Source organism: Equus quagga, chromosome 12, assembly GCF_021613505.1.
Source record: "Equus quagga isolate Etosha38 chromosome 12, UCLA_HA_Equagga_1.0, whole genome shotgun sequence".
Taxonomy (NCBI): Eukaryota; Metazoa; Chordata; class Mammalia; order Perissodactyla; family Equidae; genus Equus; species Equus quagga.
The window spans coordinates 69,626,950-69,650,306 of record NC_060278.1 but is presented as its reverse complement, the minus strand read 5'-3'; the positions used below and the strand labels follow the sequence as shown (position 1 = coordinate 69,650,306).

The window sequence follows — 23,357 nt, the reverse complement described above, 5'->3', positions numbered from 1 at the left end:
AGAAGGGGAGGAAGCGCAGCAGAAGAGGCAAGCGAGGGCGCCCCAATCCCGTTCCATTTGTAATGCTTCGCCCCTCCCCCTAGAGCTCTACTCCCAACCCCCAAGGAGCTCCCAGTGGCACCAATTTGTCTTCAACCTTATCTGTGACTTGCTTTCTACTTGGGCTGGGGAAGGGCCTTGAGTTCTCTCTGAATATTGTAATTTTCTCCAATAGATGCCTTTAAACGCCCTGATACTTTGCTCCTCAAAAGAAAAGGCCCACCTGAGGATCCTGCAGACAAACACAAGAGGAAGGAGAATTCCTGTGGTTTATACACGAGCTTAGTGAAAACCCTGGCTCTCACAAACAGTCAAAGTGAAGTTTTTCTCCTTGCGAAAGTCCTTTAAAACCCGAGTGATCAGTCCCTCCAATTAAGAACAGTTATGAAAATGATCACTCACATTTGTCGACGAAAATAATCCATAACCAATCTATAAATGAAAATTTGGGTGAGTTTATTCTAAGCTGAAATCTGAGGACCATGGCCCAGGGCCTTTCTTCCCAAGGGAAGAAAGGGCACCAAAGAAGTGAGGTGTACAGAGTGGTTATATGCCCCCAAGCAGGACGTTTCACATGTGATTGAAATGTCCCTCCCGCGATAGTCACAAGATTGCGCTGTCAGCACAGCGCTTGATGGACACAGCAGGTAGTGGGTCCACTATCTCAGAGGGCATAGCAGGAGGCAAGCCTATTATCTTTGAGCTGGGCAGTCACAGGTGAGTGCAGCAATCAGTTTCTAGCCTAAGGAAAGATGCTTAATCCTTAAGGAGACGCCAACGTTGGGAGGGGGAGGGAAGTTGCACCTTTATCTCAAGGAACTTTGCTCTCGCCATAGGGAACATCTAAAGCAGATGTACAATGCATGCTCAACAGCCACGGTCAGGCCCTTTTGGAAAGACAAGGTCAGGCTGAATTAGGTTTATACCAAATGGCTTCCTCATATTCTCCAATATATCCTAGTGCTTGCCATTTTTATTTGTCACATTTATCACTCAATTCTCTTGACTCAATGTGTCTCAGAATCTCTCCATGAATTTTAGAGGTAGAGAAATATTTTCTTTTTATAGCTTGTCCTTCTAGCAAACTTTACCTGAGCATGTTTATCCTTCCCTCTTTGGGAATGCCCCCTTTCCTTTGTGAAGGGAAAAGAAATAATGATGCGGTGACCTTTGGGCTTTCCAAGCTGCTCCCAGTGCCACAAAACTCACCATTGCATTGACTATGGTGGTGGTATTGACTTATCACTTTCTACCTGTAGTGTTTCCTTTTAGGATCCAGGAAAGAAATGTCTCTCTTGTCCTTGGAATAACTGCAGATATGCTTCTCTCAACACTTGACTTGTTTTTATCTTGTGGACACTGTGACTTTAACTGATTATGTGTTCCTTTTTGCATGGGCTACTAGGAAGCTCAGATAAAATGTAAGGCAAAATAGATAGACAGAAAGGCTTTAAGCTTATCCTTACTTTCATCTTAATCTTCTTCAGAACAAGGCAGAGTTTAAATAAAAGAAATAGATAATCCTCTGCTCCGTATTGTTTTGGGGTTCGAAATAGTGTGACTTATTCACTCATTCCTCAATATCTTCCCTTCCAGGCAACCACAGATTTGTATGGCAACTGCACTCTGAGGCATTCTGGGACATCTGCGGCTGCTCCTGAGGCAGCTGGAGTGTTTGCACTGGCTTTAGAGGCTAAGTATGTTTCCAGCTTGGGGTCAAAGGCCAGCTCTGCAGGGTGGACTAACACGTGTGTCTCTACCCAACATCAGGTGTCGAGGAAGCAAAGTGGGTGGAGAGCCTGGGAATAGTCTGGGCCAGTGAACTCTGGTGGGTGTTTCTAAAGGAACCACAGGCCCTAAGTAGTACACACGCACCACAAAACTACATCCCCAGGAGAACACAAGACCCCATCACTCAACCACACCTATCAGCTACTTGCTCAGATACCAAATAGGAACATGTGGATATTTTTTTCTTCATCAAATTTTCCTTTATCTTCTTTGGATCCCTTGGCTATTTTACTCCAATAATACTCACAATCAGCTAAAATGAAAAAAAAATTGCCAAGCTGGGTATCTAGAAAGGTATTTTAGAACATGGGACAGTCATGGTGCTGCCACTCAAGACTTGTTAACTTCTAACACTGAGACAAGGTCGGCAAAGTCACGCAATGTAGACCAAGAAACAGGTTTTACTGGGAAACCTTCCAAGCTACAGTAAGAGGAGGCCATCCTCTCTGTTCTCACCATCCCACGGAGAGGCCACATATCGCTGCTGCTGAGCACACCTCGGATGTGAGCATCAGCGAAGGTCCCTGCCCACTTGACACTCTGTCTTCTCCTAGTGCAGGCCAGAACCTGGCCCATGTTTGGGGAATGAACACACAGGCTTCAGGCACCGCACACGTGATTTGAGTTCAGATGCCCGCTATGTAGGGAGTTGTCTGAGAATATGGCACCAGCAACTTGTGAGAAGTTGGATTCAGGCTCCTGGGGAAGAGGAGGCGAGTCCCCATCCCTGTCAGCCGTTGCTAGGCAACCAGACGCTCAAGCATCAATCTCCAGGCAGCCTTGCTTGTCTCTCTCCACACGTGCAGCATATTTTCTGATTTGCAAATGAGGTAAGAGTTGATTCCTAGAATAAGAAGGAACTTCAAAAGATTATCTAGTCCAGCCCTCTGCCTTCAAGCAGCAAAGGCAGAGTTATCCTTCTTTTACAGATAAGGCCCCAAATTGGGGATGACTCTGCTCTTCGGACCAGGCCAAACTTTGAGTCTTCTTATGAACATCAGGTGGAAAATGTAGGACCCCAAGAGACAGACACTGGTCAAAACATTCCTATTAAGCACAGACACCAAAACTTGCTCATGTATTATGTGCATTTTCTGAAGATGAAACTTCCTCTCAGTGCCTGTCAGGCCCTGGACTCTGAGCTGTGTCTGCTCACTCCAGCTGGGAGCAGACCAACTGGGGAGCCTGCTGCCCCACTGAGCCACGCAGAGAACAGAGGGCAGGAGTGCTCTGAAAACAAGAAGACATTGCTGGGCTCCCTTTAAATCTAAGAGGGCAGAACCTGACTCAAAGTCTCCTTGGATTTTGGCAAGTAAAATGTCGCTTGATCAGGCCCTTACGCATACAAAGGGACAACCTAAATAAATCAAGGTGATGGAGTACGGCTGTGGGCTCTCTAAACAGATTCCCCGGCTCTACCCCGATTACTCACCATCCTTAGCACATGCTTGCAGATGTCTATTGGAAGAGAATGCCGTCACCACTTAGGCACGCTTCGTTTTGGAGCAGTGGTCATCAATTTAATGCTCTCTATTGCCGTAAAGAGGGAAAAAATGATACCTGGCAGTTGGTGGTTCAAGCCCATCATGGGAGCCAGTCCTGATACTCCTCAGAACGCTGTCTGCCAGAGCCGAGAGTTTGGTGCAAGTGATTTCTTAAGAAAGGGCGCTCAGAAGAGACCAGTGGGAAGTAGAGGGAGCAGGTAAGGGATGGGGAGGATCCAAGAAAGGGCGCCACTTCAGAAGTTCTGACCTCAGCCTGGGGAGCTCTGGAGTGTAAATTATGCCTCAGAGTTTGTCCTACCTCAAGGTGAGGGAGCCGGGCTGCCATGTTCTCGTACTGGTCGGTCATTGGCTGAGAGCCGCGCCTGGGGAAGTGAACGCCAGGGCGCCTCTGGCTTTCTGCACCTGCAGGCAAAGCGGCTCCAGTAGCCAGCAGTTAAAACCACTGGTCAGCACAAAATAGCCCCAAGAGAGAGTCCAGAGGAGGAGGAGTGAAAGTCTCTCCATGAACAGTTCCTACAGCTCATCTCTCCTTATCTTGAGACAGGGCAACTGAGAGTCCTCAGTGACGTGTGTGTGTGACAGCAGTTGAGGGTTGTTGCCCACTCAGAGGTCCAATAAGAAAACTTTTCCAAAGCAATTTGAATGCGATAAACTAATTATCCTGTCTAAATGTATGCCCTTCAGGACCTGAAAGAGGAGGAACAACCACCCCCATGACTCCAGGGGAGAAAAGGGAAGCCATTCCTCTGTCCTGCCCACGCACCACTTCATTGTTCAATCTCAGAAAGTGCTTTTCTGCCAGGTGCTTGAAAATGGCTCTTGAGTCACAGAGAATATTGTTCACATTTCCCAGTGTGACCAATATTAGAGAAATTTCAAACGATTTCTTTTGATGGGTGACTGCACCTTCAAATATTTGGGGTTCTCTCCATGAGCCAGGGCTTTCTGTCTGGTTCTAGAGGGCTGAGCTAGGCTGGAGGGGTAGATGTCATAAAGAGGCAAATGTTTGGCTCACGAGAACCATCCGTAGTAAAGTGGCCCACATATTGGACTAGAACAAAACACCTTCTGGGGGATGGATTTTTTCATGTAAACTCTTTATTGAAGTATAATAGACACAGACAAAAGTGCACAAATATTAGGTACAGCTCAATGACTTCTTACAAAGTTAACCATGTAACCAGCACCCAAATCAAGAAACAGACCATTACCTCAGTACAGTATGTGCTGTTTTGCATGGAGGAATCTCCCCCACGCTGTTGTGTGTGGTTGTAGGTCATTCATACTCATTGTTGAATATTACTCCATTGTATAAATGGATATTTGGGCTGTTTCCACCTTGGGGCTGTTATGAGTAATATTGCTAGGAACTTTCTTGTACGTGTCTTTTGGTGAAGATATGGATTTCTGTTGGGTGTATATTAGGGAGTCAGAATGCTGAGTCATGGGGTATACGTATGTGCAGCTCTAGTAGATACAGCCAAATAGTTTTCCAAAGTGAGTGTACCCATTGACACTCCCTCCAGCAGTGTATGAGAGTTACAGTTGTTCCACATCTTCAACAACATTTAGTATTATCAGTCTTCTTCACTGTAGGCATTCTTATGAGTGTTGAGTGGAATTGCATTGTAGTTTTAATTTGCATTTCCTGAATAACAAGTGAAGTTGAGCCCCGAGGGAAAATTTTTCTTCTTCTCCACAAAAGCCCCCTGTACACAGTTGTAAATTCTAGGTGTGTGTCCTTCTAGTTCTGCTATGTGGGACACTGCCCAGATGAGCCATACTAGGTCCACACCCAGGATCCGAACTGGTGAAACTCTGGGGCGCCGAAGCAGAGCCTGCATACCTAACCACTCGGCCATGGGGCCGGCCCCTGTGGGGAGTTTTGAAAATGGTAGATCCGCAGGTCTCAGCCAAGAGTCACTGAATACAAAACTTCAGGGATGAACGGCCCAAGAATCTGTCTTTTCAACCCCTGTTCTGAGGACTGCATAAGCCTGCTGCTGGTCTGTGGACTGGGTGTATGGCATCCAGTAAGGCAATGGCTCTCAGAACCTATGAATCAGGGTGCTGTTGTGCAGAAAGTGAACAGCTAGACTCTGCCTCTGACTGGGTGCTGGCATTAGATCGAGATTGAAAACAGGAACTCCAAATAACAATAGCTAAGTAGAGACAGGGCTTTATTTTTCTGTCAGGTGAAAGATAATATAGAGGTAAGGAGCCCAGGGCTAGTGTAGGGCTGCCACTGTAAATCAGGGAATCCATCTCTTTCTAGATTTCTGCTCTTCCACCTTCACGTTCTCTAGCTGCTGCTGGAGCTCCAGCCATCATGTTTACAGCTCAGGCAGGAAAAGGGGAGGAGCACAGGAAAAAAAAAAATCCACCAGCTGAGTTAGCTCATCAATAAGTCTCCTAGGACTTCCTGGAATGTTGTAGCTCTGCTTCACAAATATCGTGCCTTCAGGAAAGTGCACTTTTTAATTGGATATATGTTGATTTTAGGATTCAATATGGCTTAAAACTGAAAAACATTCATTTACTTTTAAATATCGTGACCATTACTTGGGAAATAGTATCTATTGTCTTCTAACTTACATCAACGCTCAGTATATGAGACCGATTTTATTATTAATAATAAACTCTTTATTAAACGTCCAGTACCATGCTAGTTACTTTTCACACAGTGGTCCGCATTTCCAACCCGCAGCAAGCCTCGAAGGCCTACTCCCCATTTTGCAGATAGGAAGGCTGATGCTTGGATTGTTAAAATGACTTGCCCAAGGTTGGAAAATAGCAGAGGTGGGGTTTAAACCCTAGGAAGCCTGGGCTCCAGCTCTGGGGTCTTTCCTCAGCCTAACTGTGGGACATAGAAGAGCCGCCATCTGGGCTGAGGGTCTCACCACTCGTTTTGCCCGTAGTGACGGGCCACCAGGAACGAATTGGCTCTTCCTCAGAAACGATCCACAAAATCAGGTTTGCATTTCTTCGAGATGGGGTTTTGCCCACCACACTACACCAGGGTGTCGTGTAAACTGGATTTTCATAGGAGTTAGGCAAACAGGGACTGTGGAGAAAATGCCAGCTTGACTTACAAATGCATAATTTTTCTGAGACTGGAAATAATCCAGATCTTTGAAATTGATTTTTAACCCTGTCAGAGTTTAGAGAATAGACTGAATTTTAAAGCTGAAAGGAAACAAATGGACCTTTTACTACTCCAAACAGCTCTTCTTATGGACGACGAGAACAAGGCCCAGAGGAGGGAAGCTGCTTGCTCAGGGTCACACACCTTACTCTGTTCAGTTAAAGATCGTGTCCAATAAGCAGAAGGATTAAAACTCTGTTGGCTTCTAGAGTTTACCAGATGTTAGTAGAAGTCATTCCTCCAACTTTAAAACTGTGGCCTCTTTAAAACATTTCAGTTTTCAGTTCCTCTAAAGATACATGTTCTCTCCTTAAATTCCGTTTGCTGTCTTGGTGATTAGGAGGAAAATGTTAATTGGGCCCAGGAGAATTTAATACCATAAATAGAAGAATTCTGAAAGACAATGGTGAGGGGCAATCTGCACAAATAGGAACTCAAAACAAAGCTCGATACTTGAAGCAGCGGGAGGTCGGCAGCAGCCGTGGGCTTTGGCAGGTGCAAGGCTCTGTGGGAGATAAGCTTCTGCCTGTTGTACGTGGGCAAACCATCGTAAACACAGAATTCACCTCCAGGACCAGCTTCACATGGCTGAGGAAACAGTCCTTCCTGAGCCTCCCTGGTGCAAGCTTGCTCTTTGAGCCACTCGAGGCGGATCTCCCCCTGGGCTTCAGACTGGCTTTTCCAAGAACCGCACACTCTCCTTGCTCAAGACCACTGCCACATCAGGCCAGGACTTTCTCCTCAGTGTGCTGAGCCACCTCTCTCTTTGGAGCCCTGGCCACTCCAGATGAAATTGTGACCATCCTCACGCCTCTTCTAGAAGCCCTGGGTTCAGCTGTGATCTCTGTGGGTGCCCGCTCTGTACCAAGAGCCAACTGGTCCACCCTGAGTGGCCTAAAACCAGTCTACTAACAATTGAACATTTACCCCTGGAACATCACAGGGTCCTGTGAGCAATTGGACTCAGCCAATAAGCTCCCTGCCAGCTGCACAAATGTCACAGTTTTTATTGATAATTCACCTGGGACCTGCTCATGCCTGGCCTTGTGACAGCTCCTGGGTTTGTTCCTTATGGTCATACCTGGGCCAGATTCCTGCTGCAGCCTCTCACTAGTGCGGTCCTGACTTCCAGTCCCACATTCTCAATTCCATTCTCCCTGGTGATGTTTAAAAAATCGGATCATGTGTTTCTGCCCTTACTGGCTGTCACTGAGATAAAGTCCCAGTGCTCTAATGTGAGGGACACCCTGTCACACTCTCCTGCCTCAGGTTCCTGGCTTTCCTTCCCTGTCACACTCTCCTGCCCTCTTGCACATTTTTTATCACCCACGTGATAGTTGTCTTCTTCCGCCTCTAGATCCTTCCTTCCAGAACCGTCTCTCCCCTAGGAGCACCCCACCCCACTTCCCTGTGCTTTCACTCACTCACTCCTCCTCATCCCTTTGACCTGGGCTTGCACTGTCACTTCCTAAGAGATCCTTGCTGAGCCCCTGGACCAAAGTTTCTCAAATTTCCTAATAGTCAGAATCCCTGGAACTGATGCTTGTTAAAAACAGATACCCAAGCCCAGCCCAGCTCCACAGGTTCAGAATCTCCAGGAGAGTGCCTGGAAAGCTGCAGTTTCAACAAGCATCCCTAGTGCTGCCCAGGTGGTTAGGAAACACTCCCTTGCATCAGGTTTGCTCAAGCTTTTGGTGCATATTGGAAATGCCCGATGCTTGGACAAGCCCACGGAATCAACATGGCTGCTTCCTGTCTGACATCATCATTTTGTTAATGTTTGTTTCACATGTGCAGCCAAGGCTGCGAACTGCTGTCTTAGACCAATATTTTCAAACATCCATGTGCAGAAGAATGGTCTGGGGAGTTGTCTTAAGTGCAAATTCTCAGGCCCACAACCTCCAAGATGCCAATTCTGGAGAGCTGGGGTTGAGGCCAGGATTCCACATTTGTCACTACTCCCCACGTGATTCTGATGCAGTGGGCCTGAGGACAGCAGTCTGAGATCCCCAGCTGGGATAACATAGGGCTCCACTGTTGGCTTCCTTGGCATCTTGAGTTCCCCCATCATGACGGTCTTTTCTTTTTAAATATTGAGCTGTCTGTCTGTCCCCCAAGACTATAAGCCCTGAGAGGACAGGGACCTCCCAAGCCCCGAACTAGCACATTGCCTAGACGTGGTAGACACTCAGTAGATGTTCATGGAATCGTTTCATTGTGTAGCACCTTACCACATCTCTGTGTCTTACTTTCCCTCCTATTATATAGAATATTTGAGGACAGGGAAGAATATGTCATGTTACTTGTCTTATAACACTGAACACAGTGACCTTTAGACTGCAGACACTCTGTAAATGTATTTTTTATTATTTAGTAGATATCACCTAAAATTCTTGAGCTGCTATGGTAGCATTACAGCATAAAGCAGGTTGATGAAATACCTATTTTACGCAACAGTATATTCTGTCAATTGCTCATAAATTGCTCAAAAGTGGGAACTAGGAGGGACGCAGTTTTACTGTTCAGACTTCTGCAAATTGCTGAATAGTGTCACAAACTCAGTTACATTGGGGTATGGATTATGTTCTGATTTATTTCAGAAGTGAGAAGCTCCTTGTTCTGACACATTCTTTCTCTCTCATGGACCCCTTGAGAATAAATCACGGAGAAACATGTGAGGGAGTCCCCCTCCAAGTGTCAGGAAGCATAACACATTTTTATGGCAGAACTCCTAGCAAAGAAGAGAGATATTCCAGCTGCCAGCCAGCCCTTGGACCACCTAGAGGTCACCAAGTCCTCATTTGTCAACACTTCTGGGTTTAATGAAATCAGAATCCCATTCCAGCAGAACACGGAGCTTTAGCCGTAATCAACTTCAGGAAGTTTCACGCCATTCACCGGGGCCCTGGGGGCCATGTGTCCCAGATATGTTCTTAATTTTCTCAAATAAGCTTTGACCTTCCTTGAAGCTTTATCCTTAAAAGCTGAAGGTCTACATTTCAAGAGCTAATATGAATCATTAGCATCTTTCGGCTCTGATTCAGAGCTTCAAACCAATGAATGCTGCATGTGTTGAAATGTTATCAGAAGAGTTATGTTGTTCCTAGTCCTTTGAATTATTTGCGCACAGTTTTTCCCAACTTTTTTGACCATAACTCTCAGCAAGAAACGAATTTGCATTACAACTCAACACACCACGCACACACATGCACACACATATACACCCCAAAATTTCCATGAAAAATAGCTTCCTATATTACATACAATGCACACAGTTATTTTCTTCTTCTCTCTTCCGTTCATTTTTTACTGATGGTCCCAGGCATTAAATCACTGGTTCTCGACATTAGCTGTCTACTGGAATGACCTGGGAATTGTTAACAACTCCCAAAGCCTGGGTCTCGCTCCCAGAGATTCTGATTTAATTGGTCTGAGATGTAGGCTGAGCAGAGGGATTTTAAATGTCCTCACCAGAAGATTTTAACGTGCAGCCCAGGCAGATGTCCTATGCAATAAGCTGATTTCTTAGCCCATAAATGAGTCGTGACTTGAAGTTTGAAAAACAGACACATTGAGTAATATTATAGACTAATTTCCAAAGACAATAGCATTTGCAAGCAGATTTGTTTATTCACTGAACAAACAGTGTGCCGAGGGCTGTCCTGGGCACTGGGCATACAAATATGCTGAAGATATTGTCTCTGCCCTTGAAGAACTGACGGCCTCATTTTCACAAGTGGAACGCACCCAAGTAGCCAACACCCAGGTGAAGAAACAGAGCACTAAAAAGGAACAGAAACAGAGCACGGCCGGCACCCAGAAGTGCCCTTTTGTCCCCTTCCAGTCCCCCCACCCCAGACTAACCACTAAGCTGACTTCTAACAGCACAGATTGGTTTTGCCTGTTTTTATAGTTAAACGATTGGAAGCATACAGTATGTTCTCTTCTGTGTCTGGCTTCTTCAGGTCAACATTCTGTTTGTGAGATTCATCCATACTATTCAGAGTAATTATTCATTCATTCTCATTGCAGTACAGTATTCCACAGCCTATAAATACACCTCAGTTGGTTTCTTCATTTTACTGTAGATAGGCATTTCGAGACTTCATAGTTTGGGCCTATGAACATTCCAGTACATATGTCTGGTGAATGTATACACATATTTTTGTTGGATATACACCTAGGAATGGAACTTCTGGGCCATAGCTTAAGCACGTGGACAACATTAGAAGCTACAGCCAAACAGTTTTCCAAAGCGCTTGCAATAATTTACACTTCTGTCAGCAAAGTATGTGAGTTCTGGTTGCTCCACATCTTTGGCAACACTTGGTATTGTCAATCTTTTTCATTTTAGCCATTCCAGTGTGTTAGAATGTGCATCTGAAATAAATTTATTTAAGAAAGGCAAGTTTTTTTAATTGACATATATGTGTGTGTATATGTATGTATTTGTATATCTATGTATGTGTGTGTATGTATATATGTGTATACATAGAGAGAGAGGGAAGCTCTAAACAGTGCATGGAAATTCTACCTTGACTTGGGGGACCATGGATGTTACAAAATCTTACCAGGGGTCTGTGTCCTATCTTAGTCACTGTGTCTCTCTCCCTCTCTCCCCTGTCCCCCTTCCCCCGTGCCCTTGTTCTCGCACTCTCTGCCTCTGGTGTCCAGCCTGGGTCTGACCTGGAGAGACATGCAACATCTGACTGTGCTCACCTCCAAACGGAACCAGCTTCATGACGAGGTCCATCAGTGGCGGAGGAATGGAGTCGGCCTGGAGTTTAATCACCTCTTTGGCTACGGGGTCCTTGACGCAGGCGCCATGGTGAAAATGGCTAAAGACTGGAAAACCGTGCCTGAGAGATTCCACTGTGTGGGAGGCTCCGTGCAGGACCCTGAGTAAGTAAGGCAGCAATTCTTCTGCTGCATGTGGAAAATACCCCAGAGACAGCACCGTGGCATTGGCGACAGTATCAGATTCCCTCTGTGTCATCCTGAGATGTGCTGGATTTCATTCAGGGACAGCCAGCTTCCAGGCAGAGCTGTAGTATTGCACAAGTCCAGGGGGCGCACTTTACATAGAGCACAATTGGGTAACTCAGGACCCCTGCTTCTAGGTGTGAGCCTGTATTGTTTTGGTGGTTTATGTCATTATTTTTAAGTGTACAAATCAACCAGTGTAACCAGCTCCCAGATCAGTAGACAGACCAGAACCAATATCCCAGAAGGCCTCCTGTGCCCCCTTCCATCAGCATCTCCCCAAGAGTAAACACAATTCTTCTGACTCCATAGATTATTTTCCCTTTTTTTTACTTAATATAAATGGAACCATACTCTATGTTCCCCTTTGTATCTAGATTCTTTTGCTGAGAATGATTCAACTATGTTGACTGCATACTTGTACTTCATTTATTCTCACTGCTGAATAGTGCTCCGTTGTGCAACTATAACATAATTTATTTATTTGTTCTACTTGTGGGGCAACGTAAGGGCTTGATTTGACCCTGAGTGAGGTAGACAGCCATCTGGAGGGACCTGAGCGAGGAGATCCCCGCACAGAAACCGCTGGGCTGGTCACGTGTGCTTACTTCCCTTCCAACTTCCCAACACAGCAAGAGGACTGGACAATAAGGATCCCTCTTTATTTAATTTCTCTCCTCATTGGTCCATCAGAAGATGGAAACAGCAATTCTTATCATTATTATTTTTAATCGAGGTATGGTTTACATACAATGAAATGCACAGAACTTGAGTATTATTTGAGTTTCGATAACGGTATACATGTGTGTAACCACCCCCAGATCAAGTGATGGAACCTTCCAGGACCCCAAAAAGATTCCTCAAGCTCTTTGCAGTTAATCCCCACTCCCCACACCCCATAGACAGCCATTGTTTTCATTCCTGTCCCTGTAGATTAGCTTCACCACTTCTTGGACTTTATCTGACTAGGATCACTTGGTATGGATGCCTTTGTGTCCAGTTTCTATTTGCAACCTTATATTTGTGAGACCCATCCAAGTTATTGTGTGTAATAATAGCGCATCCATTCTCATTGCTGCGTAGTATTCCATTGTGAGAATCCACCTCTGGGACTTATGTCATTTAAATGGTGGTAAAATCCATCTCTTTACTCCCTACCCCAGCCTTATTTTTGTTGGTCGTCTGAGCTTGGCCAGGATCAGACCTTTCTCACAGTACAGCCTCCCCTCCACTCCCCTTTGGTCCTGGATTCTCTGCAGTTTTTGTAGTCAGTTATTCAGACCTGGACTCAAATCTTGATTTCATGCAACTGGACAATACTTTTGACCTCCCTGAACCTCTACTTGAGCAATTCTCAACTTTGTACTCTGGCCCCTTTGGGCATATACTGAAGTCTGTGCACCCATCTCAGTATAATGTTTTAAATGCATTAGGTAAAATAAACAGGATTATGAAGGAAGCCAAGTGTATTGAAAACCAGTTGTAAAAATTTGTTAAAAAACAAATTTGTGTTGAAGTAATAGATGTCCTTTCTTTTATCAGCATATTAAATAAAAAGCTCCTAGTGGCAAGTCTAATGGCCACGATAATTTCAGAGCAGTGATAATGACCAAAATGCTGCTTCAAGGTGCCTTCGATGACTGTCATGGGATGTGGAAATCTCTGGGCTCTATGGTGACAAACTCTGAGGAAGTGCTAATACCACTCTGGCATGTGTCCTGCATTCTTAATCAAAGGAGAAGCTACATTTCCCTTAGAAGTTAGTGAAAATTAATAGGTAGGGTTTTTTCCACCTGAGTTCTTGTACTGCCTGAATTCTTCCCTGTGGGCCCCAAAACAAGAGCCTCTTCTCTCTTTCCTCACCAGTATAATGGAGCTAATGTCCCTGTCGTCACCAGGTCGCTGGGAGACTTTAGTGAGACAACCAGCACTAAGCTGGGAAGTAGTGGGCGCTCAGTATATGTAACTTTGTCTTTCCCTGTCGTCCATGACTTTAGACACTCCTCGGTCACACCCATGGGAAAAAGAAAGATTATAATCTCCTAGAATTTTGGATACAATAATTACCTGATTCTTATATGAATTCAAAGCTATGTATCTTTGTGACCTACTCCGTCGTCCCATGAGTGAGCATCCTCGTTGTTCACTTGCTGAGTTCCTGGAAAGTGGCACCGAGTGGCTATGGCAGAGCTGTGTCTATGTTTCCATGGACCAGTCCCTGCTCTCATAAAGCGTGGTTCCCATCAGGACTGCATGGGGCAGTCAAGCTTCAGCCCAAGCCCTGTAATAACTGTTTTAAACCAGAGCTGCGCAAGTCCCACGTGATGGCCTGTCATAAAAATAGTTGCTCTGCAGAGTTCCTACCAGTTTTCCTGAGGCTGCCACGTAAATACATTATTTCTATTCACCCCCCTACCCCTCTGCTGAGGAAGACAGGCTTCACTGTGGCCCAGACAGGTTGGTTGACTTGATCAAGTCGACAGTGGCTGTAAGTGTAAGAGAACGAAAGGACTAACTTTTATTGGGCACCTACTATGTGTCGTGTGCTTCACATACATGTAAGCTTCGCAGCCACTCTGTTGTTGAGGGTGTGCCTCACCTCACACAGTCAGGGTCTGAATATTTCACGGTATTAACAACTGCGTGTTGTCCGGCATTGTCTCAGGGAGAAGCGCCTACTGTGTGCTGGCATGAGGCCTTTTACATACACTGTGTTCGATCCTCGTAAGCCCAGGGGGTACGTGCTATCATTGTTACTTCTTCCAGGGAAGGAAGCTGAAATGCAGAGAGCACAAGAACGTGCTCCGGGTCTCAAAGGACAGACCAGGACCTGAGCTGAGGCCCATCTGAATCCCAACCGCAGGCTTTTTGCATTGTATGACATTGACCTCAATGAGCTCCTACTGTGCATTCAGGGCCTACATTACGGGAGCCCTGCTGTGAGCTGGGGAGCATCCTTACAGGAGAGAGGAGGCTCGGAAGATTCAGGGCACGCCAAAGGTCACTCAGCTCCCAGCGGCTGAACTGAGATTTGAACCCAGCACTCCATGCGGACCTCCACCCCGGGAGGGGCCTCGGTGTATCACAGTGGTTCTCCCTTGGAGGAGGCAAGGCTCAGCAAACCCAGAAGGGCCTGGGGCTCTTCCCAACAACAACTCCCCCAGGGACTCTGAAACATCCCCTTACAGGGTCTCGCCTCCCCAAGCTCCATGATGCTATTCCGAGACCCTGTCACTGCCGGGGCCTACGAACGGAGTGACTGAACTGAGACAAGATAGGGAACCCCCGTCCACATGGGGATTTGAAGAGTCAATCCTACCCACCATGACAGACTTCCCCCAAAGGACACATGAAATGTGTTTTCCCTATTAGAGTTCAGAGTAATTCTGTGCGTGATTTGAGAAGACCAGGAAACTTGCTGCAGTGGTCGAAATGGTCTACGTCTGAGTGTCCAATACAGTAGCTTGTGGCCATGAGCACTAGAAATGTGACTAGTGTGACTGGGGAACTAAAGTTTCCCTTTGGTTTCATTTTACTTATTTAGCTTTAAATAGCCACATGTGGCTAGTGGCCACCATGTTGGACGGCTCAGCTCTAAGGTACATCTGGAGTTACGCCGTAGAAGGAAGGATGCTAAATGGCACACACAGAACAGAAAGCGCAAATTGAACAACACCAACTCCGTGAAGGGGTGTGCAGAAGCTGAGCCTGCAAGAAGGCTGGGCCAGTCCATTTCACAGCCGTGCCTCCCCTGGGTCTCCCCTCGCTCGGTCCACTGCTCACTCCCCACACAGACAACAGGATGCTCCAGCAGCCCAGACGTCCACGGGCACAGAGCTGCACCTGCTAAGAAAGGCTCTGGGCCAGTCACTGGGCTAGCGCTCTTCTTCCACTATCTCATTTAACCACAGGAGGTGGGCATCGCGAGTCTCATTTTACAGGTGAGAAAACAGGCTGAGAAAGATGAAGTCGATGGCCCTAGTTCACAGAACCAGCAACTCTAATGTCCTAACCATTCTACCAAGCCACCAGGGCCTGGATGCTCTTCCCTTATTGCAAAGAGGGACTTGCCAAGAGGGAAAGGCTTACAGTGTTTATGACTTTACAGATGCCCGGCCAGCAGCAGGTGGAAACTGAAACACCCCTCACAGGCAGCGCAACTGGAGCAGGCTTTACAGTTGGTTGCACATCAGCTGCATTCACAATTAACAGAAAGGTGGCATGGTTGCCGTATTTAGAGGAACGGTCAGCTTGAAATGCACCAGGACCCTCTTAGTCAAGGTACACGTCAATATCAGACCTTATTTTCTGAGATTGCACTGGACAAGAAGGCTGGATCTCTACTGACCCTCAAGCTCTGTGTATTTGTGTGAGAGGGAGGGAGGGAGGAGAGAGACGGAGAATGTATGCTGAGATGAATGACAACTTATCTCCCAGTTTCTGAGTCCCCCTAACATTCTGTCATAACCCACATAAATATTGAATTCAGAGCCGGAGGCAACACTGGAAATATGTTGGCTGACTCCATCATTTTACAGTTAAGGAATCTGGGGCCCAGACAAGCGATGGGCCCAACAGCTTACAACTAGCTAGGAACTTTATCCGATATCAGCAGCTTTATTTCTAATGAAAGGAAACCAGAGAGCTATTTCAGTTGGGCCTTCCACGGGGCCAGGGACCTAGTGTGTCTTGTTTACTGGTGTATCCTTAGTGCCTGCAAAGTCCTAGCACTTAGTAGACACATGATAAATATGTTTTGAATGAATGTTCAGCCAATATCACCTGGGGACAAGGAAGATGTCTAAATGGTGGCAGTAGGACCAGCAGACCAGCCAGGGAAACTCGTGACGGAGCCCAGCCTTGTTGGAAGGGCTCTGCAACCCCGCAGTGCCCTCTACTCCCGCATCCACCCCACACCCACTTGTTCTCAGATGCAGGTGAGTGCGGTCCAGGGCAGATGTGCTGGTTGGAGAACTCAGAGGCTGGCCAGGGAGGTTCTGAGGGCAATGCCCGGCCTGGCTGTGCCTCTGGCAGAGGAGGCCCTTATCACCAGGAATCTCGCTTCTGAGAGTCTGGGACAGAAGGATCAGTGGCCTTGGCACCCGCCACTTCCTATGACCTGCGGGGCTGCTCAGAAGAGTCTGAGTGGGATGAATGGTGACGATCAGGTTTATGGGTTTCCTCAGCCTTAATCTTCCCAGAGAAGCAATTTGGAAAGCAATTTTCTAAAAAGACTTTATCAGGAGAGTTGGTGAAGGGTGCTTGACCGAAATAAAAGGGAAAAATACAACTGGCTGTGAGAGTCCGTGCTGGACCAGCCACGGGCTGTGAGCAGAGCAAACCCAGACATGCCCCATCAGCCGGCGGGCATGTGTCCCCCAGAGGGCTGAGCACAGAGGAAGCTGTTCAGCACAGGCTGTCCCCACCCGCCCCTGCGCATGAGAAAACTGTTCACTCAGCTCCTTTAAGGCTGTGGCAAACTCTGAATTTTACATGAATTTGGAAATAAATGTTAAAAGCTGATATGAATGCCAGAAGCAGAACGGCAGAGAGAGAAAACGGTATGTTCAACCACGTACCAGCTGTGTGACCATGGATGGGTCACTTCTGTGTGAGTTAACGCCCCCCTGACACTGTCACATGGGAAAGAAAAAACATCACAGTGACCATCTGTTGAATGTTCCTAAGTGACAGCAACAGAGCAGACATTTTAGGCCCTCAAGAAAGGATGGCTGTCATTATTACCATTATTATTGTAACAGAACAACTACAGCTTCATAACGATTTATTTTTGTCATTCAGCTGAGGATGCAGAACGCAAATAGCATTGCACAGGGCCCCCTTCCAAGAGTGCCTATTTCTAGGCGGAAGGCAATTGACCACTCATTTGCAACAATCTGCAATAAAATGAAGACATGAGCCGTCCTCAAGTCCCCCAGTTTGTCTTCTGTAGGCCTTGAAGACGAGGCTTTTGTACGTCCTCTCTACAAGTTCAGAGAGTAGCTCAACCCTCAGAGGCGCCTCCCTCCGGCCGCGCGAGCTCTGGGCCATGGCCCCTGGGATGTGGAAGGCCCTCTGCAGACGCGCCTGCGGGTCCTCCCACAGCCATCTGCTAGTTTAACCTTCTGTAAATAGACTTCCTGAGCGCCGGTCTCCTTTTCCTTTAAAATAAGGATGGACTGTATTCCTTTTCTTCTTGTAAAAGTAGTTTATGGTCACTGGAGGAAAATCAGAAAATACTAGTGAGCAAGAAGTGATAAGAAACACCCTGCAAATACTGCTCCTCGGCTGTGCCCGTGCCGCGGCGCCGGCCGAGAGCTGCCCTGTGAGAGGAGGCAAGGTGCTCTCCTTTCTCTGCCGAGCTTGCCACCTCTGGAGTTCACACCAGGCTTCTGATGTGATTTCAGAGTGACTTATTCCAGGAAGAGCCCAGCGGAAGATCCCCTCTCTCAGGGCCTGGCGCCCGGGCCGTCAGTGGGCAGTGCTCATGGCAGGCAGGCGATTCCTCATGGCCCTAACTAAGCCAGCCTCCCCGGGTCCTTGGAGAGGCCTCCGAGCCCTGCACACACCCCCAACCCCAAGGCTTCTAGGACAATCTGAGAATCCTAACACAAGTTTGTGTGTTTGTTGCCACTCTGACCCATCTTTCCGCTTTCCAAGGTGCGTGGCAAAATTCCAGCCATTTCTTCGACCTCCCCATCTCTCCCTCACTTGTTCTCAAGGAAGACCCCTAGGCCAGGCACAGGAGCCTGCGTTCCGGTTCCCCTGGTCGCCCAGCCTCCATGGCCCCCTTGGGCTGTGTCTCTAACGCCTGTCCTCGTTCCGCGGGTTCCTGGGAGAAGCAGTAAGTCAGCCGCCGGGGAGGATGAGCTCGCAGCCCAGCCGGCCGGGGAGGCGCCGGCCACCGTGTTCTGCTGTCGGGGCTGCTTCTCAGGCCTCAAATCCCAGGCACCTCTGCCGTGCCCTGCACGTGAGGCAGTCCCCAGCCAGGTCTGTCACTACAGCGACTTCTCGAGGGGATTTTAAACTCAGAGCTTTATAAAGAAAGCTAAAGAAGTCAGTGAGAATGACTGAACCCACACAGTGGGACACAACCTGTGCTCCATATGGGCCACAGTGACATGAGCAGGCCTCCACCACGGTGCAGAGGGACCTGGTTACTACCTTCCCAGTGCTGCTCTCTAGGGACAGATAACCCTGTCTCAGGTTGGGCTGCCTGCAGAGCCGCTGAAGGGGTTCAGGCGTGTGAGACTTATTGAGGGACAGCTTTCCAGGAAGAACCGTGAGGGAGTGAGGGGTTCAGGACGGGCAGGAAGCAGCCGTGCATGGATGTGGCATCGGGTAACACACACCTGTAGCCTGATCCACCAGACGCTCTGGAGCATCAGCAGCATGACACAGCTGTCCCCATTTTGAGGCAAGGGCACTGGCCTTATATATCCCCATATCATCTAGGCGTCAACCACACCTGGCAGAGCATATGACCTTCCAGGCAAGGCAACTCCCATTTCTTGAGGGCAATTCTGCAGAGAAAGGGGCAACTGAGAGCCATTAGCAGGCAAAGCTCAAAGCAGCTGTGGAGGGAATCCAGCTACAGCACTGCCATCTAGCGAAACCCCCTTAGGCTTAGTGTGCTTGCGCGTTGTCTCAGGTTTGGTCCAATCCAAATTTCTCTCCTTCTATCGTAAGAGATCATCTCAGCTCTGGAATGACTTCTTTCTTGCCTGAGGGACATTGTTCACTTACAGAAACTCCACTGCGTGGGGGGCTGTGGATCTGATTTCCAGCTAAAGTGGCTGTTCCATCTCTGATTCTTAGCCAATCAAAGAAATATTTTCAGTTTTTCCACAGGGAAGCAAGGTCACTTTTCTGCCAGAGTTTCCACAAACTGACTTGTAAAGGGACTGTCACTGTGTAAACTCCAGTCCGTAAGTGCCCTGGGTGCAAATGGGGACAAAAAATGACTTGCTTTAGAATCTAGCTTGTGTCTTGAATCCTTATGGTAATAGCGACTATTGCATTTGACACATGATTGGTGATGCTTTATAGTACCTAGAATGGCTGTTATCAGGGTAATGGTCTGGGTTGTTGGCTTGTGAATTTCCTTCTTGAATTTTTCAAGGTAGCCTGGCCTGCAGGATAGGAAAGAAAGGAACTGAAACTCAGCACAGGACTCAGAGCAGGGTCTCTCTCCCTACTGTGCGCTCCATCACCAACCTCTGTTACCTCCAACTGCGTCTCAGAGAGTTCCAGAGCCCCTGAGGCTCAACTCTAGAAGGAAAGCACCGGCCATTCTGGGCCTGCCTGCTTGTCTATATAGAAACTCAGTGGTAGAATGTGGCATTTCATCCACACCTAAGGTTCTGGACGTTCCAGAAGCCTCCAGCAAAGTGGCCAGAAAACCTGCATAAGAGGATTGATAGTTTCCCCAACTTCTTTTCCTAGAGCCTGTGAACTATGGCAAAAACGGAATGTGCTTAAAACAGAAGCCGGAGAGATTCTCGGGCAGAGAGGGGCAGGGGGGGTGTTATCAGGTTCAAAGTGAACATACACAAGCAATCTAGATCCATGCTATCCAATACAGAAACAACCAGCCGCATGTGGCTACCTGATAATGTAAATTCATTTAAATTAATCACTAAATTAGGGGGCCGGCCCTGTGGCCGAGTGGTTAAGTTCTCGCACTCCGCTTGGGCGGCCCGGGGTTTCGCCGGTTTGGATCCTGGGCATGGACATGGCACCACTCATCAAGTCATGCTGAGGCGGCGTCCCACATGCCACAACTAGAAGGACCCACAACTAAAAATACGCAACTATGTATCGCGGGGCTTTGGGAGAAAAAGGAAAAATAAAATCTTAATCACTAAATTAAATTAATTAAAAATTCAGTTCCTCGCTCACAATTGTCGCATTTCAAGTGCTTGATGGCCACAGTGGCCGGTGGCTACTGTATCAGACAGCACAAATATAGAACATTTCCATCATGGCAGAAAGTTCTATTGGCCAGCGCTGGTCTAGACATTTGTAAATATCCGATGCATATGAGTGTGTGTATATATTTTATCTTCAAAGCAATTCTTCAAGGTAGGAAGTAATATCCCCATTGTACAGGTGAGGAAAGTGAGCTCAGACAGCTCAAATGCCTTGCCCACAACTGGACCTTTAGTCCACCCCTATAGCTTTCTGCCTGTAGGCTAAAGCCCAAATGATCAATAGTCGTTTATCAGGTCACCTGTTGTTTCTGACTCTGTTCTGAGTAAATAGCATCTTCTTTGAGAGATCCAGTTGGCTTTCCACACTCTAACCTCCAAAGGTGGTCTAATGCCTGCACTCCACCAAATTGGATAATTTCCCCAGAGCCTGGTGCGTGGGACCCCATGGCCACCACCCTCACTCCATGATCTCCATGGCCAGTGGATGCTTCCTGCATTATCCAGCATCAGCGTCCACACGGAGTGCACACAGCAGCACTCCAAGAAACTGTTTAAGTATGTTTTTGTAAAGTTTCTTGGAGAGTATTGCCTTTATCAGTGAGCTGCAGGGTAAGCTTCAGCCAGCCTCTCCAGGTTCATGGCCTTGGTTCCCAGGGCAATGCAGAACCAAGACTTGGCTCTGAGCCGGGTCTGTGACCAGCATATTTTTGTAGATGTGCTCTACAAGATGTGTGTTTAAAAATGCCCACCAAGTTATGCTCCAAAATAGCCGTGTCCAGGGAGGGTATTAACACAGGCAGAGGGCCTGGGGAGGGGACCATGCTCCCGGCACTGTGCTCAGTGTTTTCATCTATGGTCTTATTCAACCAACCTCATAAAACCCACCCACAATGACAGTGAGGCTGCAAGTATTTAAATAATTTTCCCAAGCTTTCCTGACCAGTAAGTGTAGAAGCAGAATTCTAACCCAAATACGTTTATTTCCAAAGTCTGGGGTCTTTCCATTACACCAGGCAATCCTCCAGTGTCGTTTCCTTCGTTATGTTTCCAGTACATCTCACCTTCAAAGGAGGCCACCTCCAGCAAGGAGATTGGTTGTATGGAAAGACAGGTGAGGGTGCGTAGGTTGACCCTCCCTGGGACTCTGGCTCTAGGACCAAAGAGACTCCCAAATTCCCCTGATCTATCAAAGGACTGTCCTTCACTGGGATTAACTAACCCAGTTTCAGCTTTTCTTATGATAGGAATAACAATCACGTTAGCAATAACTTCTGTTTGTCAAGGTACTTAGCACTTTAGAAGAAAGGCTGTATGAGCTCCTGTCTCAGTCTGGGTTGCCCCAAAATTAGACCCTGAGATGGGACTTGGGTGCTGACAATTTTTTGAGAGGTGATCCCGGGAAACAGAAGTGAGGAAGTGGAGATGTGAGACAGGGAAGAGGAGAAAATCAAGAAGAGTGTGTTGATGTGCAAATTGCCACTGTGGGCAACTAGGCTCCATCCTATTGGGGACGTTGAGTTGTCCCACTGAGGAACAGGGAAGCCAGGGTATATTTATCCCCCACCTTCTGTCAATCATTGGTAGAGAGTTGTCCCTGAGACGTTAAATCCCTGACATGTTCGGGCTGCCCTGCACACAGGCTCAGCAAGCTCCCACGGTGCAGGGGAAAGCTCCAGGAGAGAAGCTGGGGGATGCCGATACCTGAGGTGGGAAGCAGTCAGGGTCCACGGGAGCCACAGCTGCAGGGGCACTCAGAGCTGACCTAGGGGAAGTAGGAAAGGCATCAACAGCATCTGCTACACTCGCCTTCCACAGACAAGGTTCAGAGAGGATAGGTAACTTGCTCAGGCTCACACAGCTGGTGTAGGAATTAACCCAGTTCTGTCTGATTAACCCCAAAGGCCCTGCTCTTTCTGCTACCTGAGGCTGCCTTCAAAACCCCTCAACCAGTGTGCCCATCCCTTACCATATCTTATCGCTTTGTCCTCAGGAAAATACCATCCACTGGCAAGTTGGTGCTGACCCTCACAACCGATGCGTGTGAGGGGAAGGAAAATTTTGTCCGCTACCTCGAGCACGTCCAAGCTGTCATCACGGTCAACGCAACCAGGAGAGGAGACCTGAACATCAACATGACCTCCCCTATGGGCACCAAGTCCATTTTGCTGAGCCGGCGTCCGAGGGATGACGACTCCAAGGTGGGCTTTGACAAGTGGCCTTTCATGACCACCCACACTTGGGGAGAAGACGCCCGAGGAACCTGGACCCTGGAGTTGGGGTTTGTCGGGAGCACACCCCAGAAGGGGGTGCTGAAAGAGTGGACACTGATGCTGCATGGCACGCAGAGCGCCCCTTACATTGATCAGGTGGTGAGGGATTACCAGTCCAAGCTGGCCATGTCCAAGAAGGAGGAGCTGGAGGAAGAGCTGGACGAAGCTGTGGAGAGAAGCCTGAAGAGCATCCTGCGCAACAACTAGCACCGCGCCCCGGCCTCCACGCCTCCCTCCTCCCAGTCTCTGCCCCTCTGTCCTCCCTCCACTCTCCATCGGGCACCGAGCAGTTACCCTTACACAAGTGATGCCAACTTCTTGATCTGAAGCTTCGCTCACTGTCAATGATTATTTTCATTACAATGGAAGCAATCTTTTTTATTCTATGCCCCAAATACAGTGTTCCCACCAACACCTATGTCTTATTTGTGACTCTAAGTTCTTTATTTGTGTCATTCAAATAGATGATATCCTGCAAACAAAACTGGGACAGCTTTCCCATCAATTTTTTTCATACCTGAGAAGTGAAGAGAATGCATTTAAAAAGCCACACACAGTGACTCCAAGAACGTTTATTCATGGTCTCAACTGAGGACCTGTTACGTAAAATGAAAATCAAAGATGATGACAGAGGGTGAGCTCTGAACCCTTTAAAGCACAGGAGATGCAGTAAACCCTTTGGGGAGAGATG

General features: G+C 47.5%; 1 protein-coding gene across 1 annotated transcript in view; it reads left to right on the top strand.

The window, feature by feature from the left end:
* Window positions 1-22,873, top strand: part of PCSK2 (proprotein convertase subtilisin/kexin type 2) — a 259,057-nt gene extending 236,184 nt beyond the window's left edge. Inside the window, exons 10-12 of the mRNA XM_046679886.1 lie at window positions 1,636-1,736; window positions 11,155-11,382; window positions 22,387-22,873. Coding sequence (XP_046535842.1) covers window positions 1,636-1,736; window positions 11,155-11,382; window positions 22,387-22,873 — 816 coding nt within the window. The remainder of the gene's footprint in view (window positions 1-1,635; window positions 1,737-11,154; window positions 11,383-22,386) is intronic.
* The last annotated feature ends 484 nt before the right edge of the window (window positions 22,874-23,357 follow it).